Source organism: Acartia tonsa, chromosome 13 (genome assembly GCF_053477335.1).
Source record: "Acartia tonsa isolate MP-2025a chromosome 13, ASM5347733v1, whole genome shotgun sequence".
In the NCBI taxonomy this organism is placed as follows: Eukaryota; Metazoa; Arthropoda; class Copepoda; order Calanoida; family Acartiidae; genus Acartia; species Acartia tonsa.
Window position 1 is genome coordinate 6,389,941 of NC_137272.1, and position 14,372 is coordinate 6,404,312.

General features: G+C 33.3%; 1 protein-coding gene across 3 annotated transcripts; it reads right to left on the minus strand.

Annotated features, from left to right (window-relative positions):
• Positions 1 to 646: 646 nt before the first annotated feature.
• Positions 647 to 11,542, minus strand: Fuca (alpha-L-fucosidase). Of its 3 annotated transcripts, none has more exons than XR_013885057.1 (16): positions 11,438 to 11,542; positions 10,738 to 10,775; positions 10,216 to 10,339; positions 10,072 to 10,155; positions 8,993 to 9,086; positions 8,182 to 8,297; positions 7,696 to 7,778; positions 6,465 to 6,557; positions 5,823 to 5,902; positions 4,949 to 5,023; positions 4,481 to 4,616; positions 3,625 to 3,702; positions 2,750 to 2,887; positions 2,208 to 2,262; positions 1,400 to 1,560; positions 647 to 743 (listed from the first exon to the last, which is right to left on the minus strand). XR_013885057.1 is itself a non-coding variant. In XM_080180569.1 (16 exons), exons 1-16 carry the CDS (start codon positions 11,529 to 11,531, stop codon positions 701 to 703), a joined length of 1,392 nt encoding a protein of 463 aa, XP_080036695.1. In that variant the 5' UTR covers positions 11,532 to 11,542; the 3' UTR covers positions 647 to 700. The 3 variants fall into 3 exon arrangements, 2 of the variants coding, with proteins under 2 accessions (XP_080036695.1, XP_080036696.1); XM_080180569.1 differs by having other exon boundaries at positions 1,500 to 1,560; XM_080180570.1 differs by having other exon boundaries at positions 1,449 to 1,560.
• Between the last annotated feature and the right edge of the window lie 2,830 nt (positions 11,543 to 14,372).

Genomic DNA, 14,372 nt, shown 5'->3' on the forward strand with positions numbered 1-14,372 from the left:
CAAATTTAAAAACCTGCAAAACTTTAGTTTAAAAACTAAAAAACAGCCGTTTCTCAACAAGTAACGTTTCCGCTCGTCGTCGGGCAGGTTATAGGTTCGAATCTTGGCCGGCCAACGCGTCATAAAAATACTTAGAGTAGGGGGAATGTCTTGGTCCATAAACAGGTGCAACTCATAACCATGCAAAGTTGGGACTTCCTTGACATAGGTCTTGCAATCTGCAATCAAGGGAGTGGTTGTCTGTTATATGTTACTTAACCTAATATCCGTGGGTGTCAGAATATCGAATCTCATTCTAGCAAATGATGCTATGAATTCACTAGATCTTCTCATAAAATTCGAAGGAGACCCGCCCTTCTGAGTAAGGTAAAGAACGGCACAAATACATTGAATATATTAAATTCAAGATATTTGAGAAATATAATTTGATACATAATTTTGTTGGTTGTTCTTTTCAGACGACATTCAGATTAGGTATCAAAATTTCTAACTTCATAATTATATTACAGTTTGTTTAAACAAGGTTTTAAAAAATATTTAGCTTGTTTACAAATTCCAAAAGTTATTTGGTTATCATTGCATTTTTGACATAAACAAATCCTTTGATTAATAACTTTTAAAATGTTTAATAAAAAAATCAAATAAGTTATCATTGAATACGTTTATTTAAGTAATAGTTACATACCAATTATAAAATCATTTATTTCCAAATCTCATTGCTCACATATTTACAGCTTGCAAACCTAAAAAGAAAAAATATCTCATGTATGTTAGGGTATGGAAATGCGAAAAGTGTCAGGTGTTACGTTATAAAAATACGTCAAATGAAACTTTCCGTATCCCATTAGGGTATTTTTTGACCAAAACTAACCACTGCACTGGATCATTGCAGTTTTTAAATATGAGGAAGTCATAATAAATACTGTTCAGCTTTTCTTGAAAATTAGGATGAATAGGCCAATCTTTTTTTTACTTGAAAACATATGAACATGTTATTGATAGAATGTCCAATATTTCAAATTGGTTGAAACAGCTTATAGTGCTTGATAAAAGATGACGTCATACAATAATGATAGGCCAGAATACATTGTAATTGACCAATTGTGAAATGCATAATAGCCTATCTGTATCGGCGCAAGGAAGCATTCCTTGAGTCTTTGTGTCGTGTACTAAATGAAAATTCCCATACCCATTAATCCTTACTCCGAAAAATTATTGATGACGACATTTCTCAAGAGACAGCTCCCAGAGTGCGGCATTCATTGTGAGACTCGTGTTGATTCTCCATTGTGCTCATTAAGAAAACCTTCCAAATTTGAATTATAAGGGGGTGTTGAATGTTGACACTACCTAACCGCAAGTCACTATGAAGAACCTTAAAATTTCAAATGTACTATACCTAAATAACTCATTAACGTCTTTCTACTATTCTGTACAAACTCTCTTACCGGACACGGCTACAAGGTTATTATAGAGTAGCATCTCTATTAATTGTTAACCTGATAACCCAGGCCCAATCTGTTGTAACACGGTCTCTGTCAGGTAGCTCGATAATCATGCCTTTAAAAATAGAAAAGAAACAATTAAGCAAACATTAAACATATGAATAAGATAAAATCAAAATCTATGTAATTCATTCTTAACAAAAAGTTTCCAATATGAGTTACAGATCAAAGCTTTGTTTTCACCAAAGTCTAGCCATTTTAGCTAAAATTAAACTGGTACCCAAAGTTTTACAAACATATTTATTGGGTACTTTATTAAATCTTGATTGGTTGGTTTCACATTGCAGTTTTGAATTTTTTAACCAATAATTTAAATCTATAGAAGGTATATTTTGTCAAACATCATTGGGTATATTGTATATCCATCTACTATACAGTATACTTTGTCTTATCCCTTAAGGTCCCTGAATTTTACCACAGAATCACCCTACACAATTTTGATACTGTGCTACCTTCAATATCAACTATGTACTTAGTTAATTACAAGCGGCTATGCCCCCTACACGTAAAATATTTTCTTTTTTTTATATTTTTGGCCATTTCTCTTGAGAGAGTTGTGGTACCTTCCCCAAAAATAGCCATAAACCTTCACAGGATATAAGAGGCTACACTGTAAACTATATCGGTTAAGCGGTTAGAGAGAACCTTCGGTACAAAAAACAGACAGACATCCTGTCACTTTATTACAATGATGTAAAGTACCTTGTTGAGTGTTCATAGTATTGATAGGACCAGAATAACCAAGCATAGATACATCCTAAAATATTTTTATAATTTATTACTGATTATTTTAGTATGGCAGTTGTCTTTTTTCAAGACGCCAATGGAATGGCACCAGTTTAGGAAAGGGAGTAGCTAGGTTTAGAAATTTTTAAGAGTTTTCTTTTACTTCTCTCATCTCCCTCATTTTAATGACGTCACTTGGCTAATTTTTTAGACACTTTGTACAGTTACAATAAGAGTCTTAACCTTTTAATGTATCACCTCTAATGGATGTCCAATTTGTTTAGGAGATCTAAAGTAAGGTCGTGATAATATTTATACAAATTACGATTTGTTAGATGAGTTTGGACCCTTAACCCCCCCCCCCCCATACCCCCCTTTTGGACGTCCTTTACGATAAGAAACTTTTTTTATCGTTGCTAATATTCTTAACTAACAAAAACCAACAGCCTATTTTTCAGATGATTAAAACTTTAAATGATTGTTATCTTATCTTAAAAAATTAAACTTAGGCTCGTTACCTGACATTCATCTCCTTTGATGGCACCAATCCTGACAAAACCATCCTCTGGCCATTCCAGAACAAATGCAAACACAACTACCCCAGATTTCTTCTCCACCTTCGTTGTATACCAGACATTTCCATTCAGTGTGTCATTCTAAAATAAAGGACTTGATATAAAATTGGGAGAAGTTAATCTTAGAAATAGAAGATAAAAAAAGACATTACCTTTTATCTCATTGGGCGGGATTTTAAGTGATCATCTAGAGAACCGAAGAGCATCATCTGCTTAAAATGGGATGCAATACTCTAATGCCCAGTATTGAATATTAGTTAAGTATCATCCAACAATAACCAACCCTTTGATTGCACGATCTTTGTCTGATAAGTATAAACTGAGTTGCGCCTGTTTATGGGTAAAGACATTCTCCCTACTACTGCACCTGGCATAGCAGCAGTAGAATCCATAATTAACGTCTGTATTTATAAAGCAGTGTCGGAGTAAGATCACCTCCCCGAAGATCACTGTATAAAGGAAGAATAATCCAATCTAACTGCAGCTACTCTCAGCCTCATTAAGTCTAAGCAACTGCAGCTGCAGCCACTCACAGCCTCTTTCAGCATAAAAACACCTAGCCTCACATAGCCAAAGCCACACAAAGTCTAATCTAATGTACAGCTTCAAGAATTGATAAATCATAATATTTCAATTTAATTTACCTAGGAAACCACGTATAAAGTCCAATAAAAAATGAGATCATACAATACAAATGACCAATGATAGGCAAGTATACAATTTACCATTGGTCATTTACAATGTATACTGGCCTATCATTGGTCATTTGTATTATATGACGTCATTTTTCTATTGGACACTAGACGCTGTTTTTTTACCTGGTATTTCCAAGGTGTAGACTCATAAACAGCCTCGCCATTTACTTTCAACCAACTTCCCATTTGCAACAGACGCTCCTGAATAATTATTTATCATATATCAAAACTATATTTTATTCTTTCGAATCAGCTTACAGAAGGGATGATTATTTTCCATGGAGTTGGGGTTAATTCTAATTTAACAAGGATGACAAGATCATTAAGTAGCAAAACACTAAAAAATCATGGATTCAAGATTAAACTTATTGGGAAAATTCACAAAATCCTCTTACATGTATACCGCTACTAGAAATACAACGTAAAAATTCAACAATGAACTGACTAACTGTTTGAGTTTTCTTTGATTATGAAGAGGAGATACCAATTAGTTCAGCAGTTACTGATATCTAAAGCTTCAGACAGACAGACAGATGGACAGACAGATGGACAGACAGATGGACAGACAGACAGATGGACAGACAAACAGATAGAAAAAGTACAATCAGACTGACAGACAGACGAACAAACAGACGGACAGACAGACGGACAGACAGACGGACAGACAGACGGACAGACAGACGGACAGACAGACAGACAGACAGAAAGACGGACAGACAGACGGACAGACAGACGGTCAGACAGACGGACAGACAGACGGACAGACAGACGGACAGACAGAAGGACAGACAGACGGACAGAAATACAGACAAACAGACAGACAGACTGACGGACAGCTATACCTGGAAAATGGTAGGTATAGTCCCCTGACTAGTAGGACCAACATTCATCAACAGATTTTCTCCACAGCTAACTGTCAATGTGTTAGCCAACTAAGACAGACAAATAGACGGACAGACAAACAGACAGACAGACATACCTGGAAAATGGTAGGTATAGTCCCCTGACTAGTAGGACCAACATTCATTAGTAGATTTCCTCCACAACTGACTGTCATAGCCAGCTGAGTTATCAATTCTTCCATGCTTAATATGTCCTCAATATTCATGTTTCTCCTAGGACATAATACAATTATGCAGGGATCCAAAGGGATAAGACAATGACCGATAAATTGATGTACACTCCAAAAGATTAAACACAAAGTTTCCCCTTCTGTAGATTACAATTAATGAAACAAACAATCAAAAATCAATAAAACTCCCCAAAGTTGTTAAGCCAATAAATAAGAAAACGTTGCTTTATAATTTGGGGACTAGTGTAATAAACAGCCAATTGTCCCCCCCCCTCTCTCTCTCTCTCTGACAATTCTGTGTAAAAATTTTTCAATATTTTATTGATATTAAAAATGACAAATTCACCTTTTTAGTCAAAGGAAAATCATGTTTACCTAAATCCCCAAGATTTCCTGTCAATAGTCATGGCATTCTCCCATTTGTGAGGCTGTAGAACACCTGGATTATACCTGAAAATAAAACATCTTAATTAAATTTATTTCCTATAATACATGTTTAAAATATACAAATTCAACTTTCTTTTTTTTTGATAACAATTATACTGCAATGGAAAAAGAATGCATATTATGACCCGGGAAATCTTGTCGTCAATTTAGGTTTCCACGTACTTAAAATTTGTAAGTTCGTTCTTACAGTAGGAGGGGAGGGAAACATAAGCATACAAAATAATAATAAAATTATTACACATATTCACAGATTTTTATGCATAGTTTGGTACTTTCATATTCATAACCTGTGTTGGCCGTTGCATAAACTGAAAATACCAGTTCAGGACAAACATATTCAAATAAATTTTATAAGGTTTCTAGCTACAACGAGATAATTTAATTTAATTTTAATAAGATAATTATATTGGATATATTGTTATTTTTTACAGACAAAACATTTTTGCTTATTTAGCAGTGTCTACGTTGTTCCATATTTTAACAAAGCAAACATTAGGAAAAGTTTCTAGAGCTTTATGTTTAGGTAAAGGTTCTTTTAATTTCATTACTCTGTTGGATAACATTGGTTTAAAGATATTATTGAATGAGTCTGGCATTTGTCCTGCAAGGAAACTTTTTTATAAAGCTACCTATATTGACTATCATTAAAAATTTATGAGACTCGACAAAATGAGCCGTGTGACGTCATAAAAGTTAGATATGAGAGGAGAAGTGGTAAAGGGAATCCCTTAAAAAGAGATAGATCTAGTGACGTCACATGGCTCAAATTGTTGGACACTTTGTCGAGTCTCAAAATTTATACCTGTCTGAACAAGTATAGAAGTCTCCATGGTGGCAAATAATTTTTCCTGATCCCCACCTATCATTCGTTACAATTGTGTCCTAAAATGCATGTTCTTTTAGTTGATAATAGCAGAGATCTGAAGGGATAAGACAATGACTGAAAAATTGAATTACATCCCTAATGATGATTAAATTTTCCCTTATGTAGATTATAATTAATGGTTGAAAAGTTTGGACACTCAACATAATGATTAAACCAATCAAAATTCATTTATTCAAAATTGTTAACGTAACGATTAAACGTCATTATTAACTTTGGGGACTAGTGTAATAAACACCCCAGTGTCCCATCCCTCCCTGTGCTAATAGTGTTACTGGACATTATGCAATTCTTACACAAATCTTTGTTCATTAAGTCAATTATGAAAGTGTTATCATGACCATATATTATTTCTTCCAAATATCCAGAAATCTAAAGGGATAAGACAATAGCCGATAAATTGATGTACATCCCCAATGATGAAACACAAAATTAGATTACAATTTGTGGTAGAAACGTTTGGACACTCAACTTTGTATTAGTAACCTACCAAAGGGATAAGACACTACCACCCTGCAAATATCAATGTCAAAAGAAATTTTGAAAATAATTATTACAAACCTTTACTGGAGATTCATTGTAAAGCCAAGCAATAAACTCTGTAGATCTCCAATATTGGTATGGAGCCTCCCATTCTCCATCTGACCATAGTACCTTAATACAGGGAGTTAATGGATAAGACAATGAATTCAGTAGATCTTCAATATTGGTATGGAGCTTCCCATTCTCCATCTGACCATAGTACCTTAATACAGGGAGTTAATGGATAAGACAATGAACTCTGTAGATCTCCAATATTGGTATGGAGCTTCCCATTCTCCATCTGACCATAGTACCTTAATACAGGGAGTTAAGGGATAAGACAATGAACTCTGTGGATCTTCAGTATTAATATGGAGCTTCCCATTATCCATCTGTCCATAGCACCTTAATACAGGGATAAGACAATGGCCGAAATGATGTATAACCCCAATAATGATGCACTAATGTACCTATTCTGTAAATTAAAGTTAGTTGTTGAAACGTTTGAACACTCAACTCAATAAAAAATCACCAAAGTCCCCAAGGTTGTTAAGCCAAAGAATTAGAAAACGTTATTATAAAACTTTAAGGACTAGTGTAATAAACAGCCCATTATCCCCTCTCTCTCTCACCTTAATAATAATGTATGTCCTAATTTGTAAATCTTTTAATGCTTCAATTTGATATGTAGATAACAAAGTCAATAATCTAACCTATTTCATGAAAATCTAATACCATTTATACCAAAGTTTTTTTCTTTGATCCTAAAATAATGTAGATGGCACTAACTAGCCTTTTTTAGCATAAGTATAGAAGTGTATTATTTTTCAGTCTTCCTGACAGTAATTATTAATTACAGTCAATAGAAGAAGGACATACTTAGATCAAAGATGAATGGGTTATTTGCAATCAATCTTTTCTTTTTAGAATTTGAAGAAAATCCATCTATTGGTATAAGAGAAGATTATTTTATCAAATTGCTTGGTTTCCTGATTGTTGGATATCCCTTTACATAAATAGTTATTTATCACATAATATTATAATCAGCTTTCCGCGGATATGAAAATGTACAATTATAGGATTAAAATCGTTTTTTTAAGTCTCAAGATTCTAGAGGCATGTGCTAAAAAAACTGGTCTTTATTTTATGATTGTATATTTTTATTATATTTGTGGAAAACTGGATATAATACGATGCTATACTTAATTTTTCAGTATAGCTGAGGACTGATTTTAATCCACACTGAAGCCATACTGGAAAATATATTGACCTGAGGATGATATTTGTTGATGAGCTCCACCATTTCAGGATACACTTTGTTGTTTACAAAGGTTTGGGTAGTAAAATTAGCAGCCTAATATCATCAATCCATTTAAGAAATTATTTTCAAGCATTTTATATTTCCCTAGCGGCTATGCCTTTAGAAGACTCGAGTGGGCCTTTAAAGTGTGAGGGATGGTCCACATCATCAATTTTCAATTAAAATTTTCAAAGTAAAGTAAAAAAATAGGAGGGGGTTGGTATTTTGTCCCCTAAATAGTTAAAAAAAAAGAAGCTTCACTGTAAAGGAGAATCATATAGGTTCAGCGGTTAGCGAGATCCTTCGCTACAGACCCAAAAAAGCTTGAAAAAGCTTGTTACTTTATATAATAGGATAACATTAAGATTGAATTAAAATTACTAAACTATCATCCAAAACATTTTTGAATTACAAAGTCAAATTTTTAGTATTTACAAAAATTTTAATGGATTAATTCCTTGTCAGCCAGCCACATGGGGTTAAACCATTCAAAGAGAGAATGGTATAGACCAAACTTGACATCAACTGTCTTGAAAGCATCAGCAAGTTCTCCAAGGATATCTCTTTTTGGCCCTGGTGCGGTTTTAGTCAAACTTTACTAATAATAATCTGGGAGGGAGGGGACCATGAGCAGTTTATTACACTAGTACCCAAAGTTTTATGATAAGTTTTCTTATTTGTTGGGTATCAACTTTTGGGACTTTGGTGAATTTTGATTTGTTGGTTCAATAAGTTGAATGTTTAAACGTTCCAACCACTTAATGAAATTGTACTGTACAGGAAAGGTAATTTTGTGTATCATCATTGGGGATGTACATAAATTAATCAGCCACTGTCTTATCCCTTTAGATCCCTGAATAATAGAGCATAACTATTCTGCTTATCAAGTTGTTAACAATATTTTAATAGTAATTTCTATAACTAAATTAATGAGGCTTTTTTGTGGGACGTCTGCCATTTATAAAGTAGAAATAATTGATACAAAAACAAAGACCTTATGATAATGGTCTTAATGTATAATGTATATAATGTTTGTTTGTTTTACCAAAGTAACTTGCTAACCGCTGAAGCGATATGGTTCTCCTTTACAGGGTAGCATCTCCTATGTTCTGAGAAGGTTTATAACTATTTTGGGGAGGTTATAGTCACCCTCCCAAGAGAAATAAATATAACCATCCCCCCCCCCCCAAAAAAAAATAAAAATAATTCTAGAGGCCTCTAGGGGGCGTAGCCGCTAGTAAACCTATATTTGAGAAAGACTAAAATTCCTATATCTCTCGAGTTCCAACCAAAGTTATAATCTGAGTCCCAGTTCTGGAAACCATCATGATGCTTACTGGTAAACACAAAGTACTTGGCACCTAGGATAGATTATAGATAGATGAACACAGTAATAGTGTCTGACTGATTATGACGTAACAAAAAAAAATAGCCAATGAGAGGCCGTTATTGACCAATGGTAAAATTTATAGTGGCCTCTCATTGGCTAATTTTTTTTGTTACATCATAATCAGTCAGACACTATTACTGTGTTCATAGATAGATAGATAGATAGTTATAATCTGAGTCCCAATTCTGGAAACCATCATGATGCTTACTGGTAAACACAAAGTACTTGGCACCTAGGATATATTATAGATAGATAGATAGATAGTTATAATCTGAGTCCCAGTTCTGGAAACCATCATGATGCTTACTGGTAAACACAAAGTACTTGGCACCTAGTATAGATTATAGATAGATGATTATAGTCAATTGTTCAAAGGATTGAATAAATGAAAAAAAGATTGGATCTAGTACAGTTCACGGTAAAATGTTCCTGGTAACGAATATCTCCATTTATCTATGCATTCTAAAGGTAGCTAGCCGCCAAACGTACATATTATGCCCGCACTTATGCCCGCACTTTGTTCTAATTGCATAAGAAGGCCTACAAATAATTTTTGGTAATTTAAAATCACTTCGAAATAACAGTGCATTATTGATTAATGACTGTTACAGATTATTTGTAGGCCTTTTAGTCGGTTAAAATTTTGTGCTAGCATGATACATACGTTCCACCGTTTAGCCGTTGGAAGCCCTTAAAGTTCATATATTTTTGGAGATTATCGTTACCAGGAATATTTTACTTTGAACTGCACTTGAATAAAAAGATTATTCACACATTTTCATTTAGTTTGTTTACTATGACAAAGAAAATTTTAGGAAAGAAGATTTGCAAAAAAGGAGAAATGCATACATTTCAAACAATCCTCAGCCTTAATACATTACAGACTGACACTGGTTACTTCTTTTCTACCAAAACACAATATGAAACTAAATATATATTTCTTAAAAATTCCTTACCTGAACCTTCTACAATTTCCGCCCATTGAGTAGCATTAAAGAACTCAGCTCTGAACATGGGTCCAAACTCTTGGTATTTAAAACCTAAATAGACATAATGTTTACTAATCATGATATGTTTTAAAGTATTTAAATAATAATAACCTGGAGGATAGTATTTGTTCATGTAGTCTAGCACTTTTGAGTCATTCTTATACCAGTTGTACCAGAACCATTCACTACCTACGCCAGGTACACTGTAGGGACCCCAGTGCATGAAGACACCAATCTAAACATAGTTACAGATTAGATAAACTGTCAAAAATTTTGGATTTACTTTTTGGTTTTAAGAACAGATTTGAAATGTTTAGTAAGTATTTATTTACTTAGCTATACAGAAATCATGTATCCTATAATATTTAAAAGTTTCCCGCGAATGATCATGAAAATGATTCAAGTTTTGTTGGCCAGGGTCTTCGGCAAACAAAACTGGATATAATCTCATAATTTTCTATTCACTATCCGCGGAAAGCTTTCTATAACACTATGCTGTAAATTAAATAACTATTACGGGAAAATTTATGCTCAGATTATTTAAAAGTTATGTAAAGTTATAATAATATGTACAGTTTTTGCTTGAGTTTTAAGTTTGGGCTGAAATATAATTTATTTTGATGACTATTTTACCTTTGCTTCATCATACCAGCCTGGCAGTGGTCGAGAATCTAAACAATGACAATAGTAGTAGCATTAGATTGGCATTATTTTATCTTATCTACAATAATCTACAACAAAGTCTGTAAGTCGAAATATATGTAGCTTCAGAGTCTTATTGTATTATAGAATGGTTTAAAGCTACTTTGACTAAGTTCCTAAGAATTTTGTTATCTGGTGCATTTGAATACTTCTATTAAGTATTTGAGCAAGTAGGTAATTTTATGAAGAGCAAATATTTTCTCTAATAAAGGTCGGTCCTTCCATCCATCCATGATGGATAGATTTTATCGGTAGTTTAGGCAAGTTATAATTGTCCTATCGATTTTAAACTTAGCATAGAAAGCGTAGCATTTCCAGAATAGTTATCAGAATGTCTCTATCTAATGGATTTTTAACATATTGACAACAATTTTTAAGTGATATAATTATTCTATTCATCTAATTTTTAGACCAATAAAGTACAGTGTTTTCAGCGAAGCATCCCTATAATCAATTCCTTTGAAATTAAGTATGTTTTAAGCAGAATCTTGTATTTAAACAGTTTTGCAACAAATCTATACAATTTTGTTGAGACTTGTTATGACACACTACTTTTGTTAATGTTTGTCTTAACGTTTTAGAGCTTCATTAAAAGGATGTTGTCATCCTTGTTTTTTAACGATAATCTTACCTAAGCTGTCCCAATCAGGAGTATATTTGACTTTTGCTTCAATATTCACAAACAATGTAGATATTATTACAAATATCCAACTTTTATACTTCATTTTTATCTGAAAATTTTCCATTGTTATTGTTATAAAATAAAAATAAACAAAATATAAGATTAAAACTATTTTTGGTACCACAAAGGATCTGAAGGCCCGGGCTAACAAAACTAGTATTAATCTTATGATTTTCATGGTATTATTCGTAGAAAAATATCTGTTAAATGATGTTATTTATGATTTTTCAGTATGCCTGATAACGATTCTAATCCAGTGGCTATTAATCGGTTTGAAATCCAGCTAAAATCAAAAATAAGTAACATAAATGTTTAATGTTTTCTATAATAATAATTCTACAGGGATCTCAATGGATAAGACAATGGCCGATAAATTGATTTACATACCCAAAGATGATACAAAAAAAATCTCTCCTGTAGATTAAAATTAGTAGTTGAAACGTTTGAACCTGCAACATAATAAACCAACCAATCACAATTCAGTAAAAGTCCCCAAATTGATTGAGCCATCTCATAGGACAACATTATTGTAATACTTTGGGGACTAGTGTAATAAACAACCCATTGCCCCCTCCCTCTCACTCTCTCTCTCTCTCTAAATATCAAACTCTAATATCTTATTTCTTAGGTTCAATTTAAATGTAATTACACTGTTAAACATAGATATAACTTCAAGCACACCAATTAGTTACTACACTGGATTTTATGTTTGTATTTTTAACTAATTTTCATAGGCATTTGTGTTAAATAACAACACTAAACAAAATTCAATATTTTAACTTGATAGGTTTAACATTACTGTGACTAGTAATAATTACTGAATTTTAGAATGAGGCCAATGTTTTACAGGGAGGGAGGGGACATTGGACTGTTTATTACACTAGTCCCCAAAGTTTTATAATAACGTTTTTTATTCGTTGCAGGGGCGTCCAAGCTTTTTTTTGGGGGGGGGGTAAAATTTTTTAAGGGGGGGGTAATTCGTTTTTCGGGGGGGGGGGGGTAAAATGGCGCGCGAAGCACGCTGCAAATTTTTTTACCCCCCCCCCCCAAAATTTTGGGGGGTGCCGTTTGGGGGGGGGGGGGTAATCGCCCCATTACCCCCCCCCCCTTGGACGTCTATGATTCGTTGGCTTAATAATTTTTGGGACTTTGATTGGTTGGGTATTTAAACGTTTCAACCACTAATTGTAATCTATAGAAGGGATAATTTTGTTTAATAATTTGGGTTGCACATCAATTTATAGGCCATTGTCTTATCCCTTTAGATCCCTGAATGTTTGATCACTGCACTGATAAGTAAATCAATATGAGGAAGAGTGTTTCTCTAATCAAGTTTAAAATAATAAATTTTATTGCATTATTTTTCAATTAAAGAAAATTTTTCAGTTTATTTTTCTGGACACCTAAATAAAATTACATTAGATTAGAGCTTTTTTCTTTATTGGTAACAATAGAATCATGCTGTAGTACAATAAGATGCAAAAGTTTGATATATTTGTAAAAGTTAAAACAAAGTTTTTAGGAGAAGAATCCTCCATGTCCGTGAGTTTCAAAGGGTTTCATAATTATTGAATGAACTATTTAGTTCTTTAATTTTGTATTTAATTAAGGTATATCTTTAAATCTATATATTTTGTAATTGTTCTAATCTTATATCATCCTTATAATGAAGTAACAGGATGTCTATCTGTCTATTTGTACCGAAGGATCTCACTAACTACTGTACCGATATGGTTCTCTTAAACATCTTCTTATAGATCCTAGGTAGTTTTGTAACTATTTTGGGGGAGGGTACCACCCCCCTTCAAAGATAAATCGCTCCTAGAAGAAAAATTTACTCCCCCCCCCCAATTTTTTAAATATATTTTTGTTGTTTAAAACTAAAATCAATAATGAAGTCTAAAATAAAATATTGAGTTATCGAATTCAAATCCCCCTCCTTAAGTGCCCATAGAGGCCTCTAGGGGGCGTAACCGCTAGTTAGTATGAAATCTTAGCTATAATTTTAATAAGGATTCTCTAGCCCATAGTAAAGACATATTGGAGAATGAATGAATCTTTGTTATAGAGCTGCTCTAATGTTAATTTTCTCTGTCCAACCATTCATTATATTGGGCAAATTCAAAACTAAAAAGCACATCTGAAAAAAATCATGTTAACGCAATTTTTTTCAACGTTTTATAATCTTTTTTATCTGCTTTATGTAAACACCCACGAATACATAGTTTTTTGTTGATTTTGCTTGAAGCCGGCTAAAAATATAAATTTCAGATAAAACAGGTCTATGACTTGTGATAAACTTATGTTGTTTATACATATCAGCAAAAAGTTTAGTTACGAAAAGATAAAAATATCACAATTATAATCTTTTTCTCATGGAGGGAGGGGACATTTGGCCGTTTATTACACTAGTCCCGAAAGTTTTATAATAACGGTTTCTTAATAACTTTGGAGACTTTTAATGAATTTTTATTAGTTGCTTCTTAAAAGTCTGATGCCTTGAGTTTTTTATTCTGAGGATTTTACATGTTTGGTCCGTAACCATTCGTCCTACTTATTAGTTGCTTTATTAAGTTGAGAGTCCATACGTTTCAAGTTTCAACCACTTATTGTAATCCTATTATATAAAGTAGTAAGCATTTTTTGACTGTCCCGAAGGATCTCGCTAACCGCTGAACAGATATTTTTCTCCTTTACAGTGAAGCTTCGTATAGGTCCTGGGAAGGTTTTAAACTATTTTTGGGGAGGGTGTCTTCACCCCCCTCCCCCCCCAAAAAAATATTTTTTACTCTTTTGAAACTCAAATTTAAAATGGGATGAGTTCGACTTTTCCCCCCTTAAGTGCCCCTAGAGGCTTCTAGGGGGCGTAGCTGCTAGTATATAC

Excerpts from the sequence above, each read along its gene's own strand:
- Fuca (XM_080180569.1), bottom strand. The coding sequence starts at position 11,531 with ATGAAGTATAAAAGTTGGATATTTGTAATAATATCTACATTGTTTGTG. Across the intron at positions 9,087-10,071 it reads GGAAATTGTAGAAGGTTCAG|GTGCCAAGTACTTTGTGTTT; the intron begins GTAAGGAATTTT and ends AATCTATCCTAG. Across the intron at positions 744-1,499 it reads GATTGGGCCTGGGTTATCAG|GTTTGCAAGCTGTAAATATG; the intron begins GTTAACAATTAA and ends TTTTCTTTTTAG.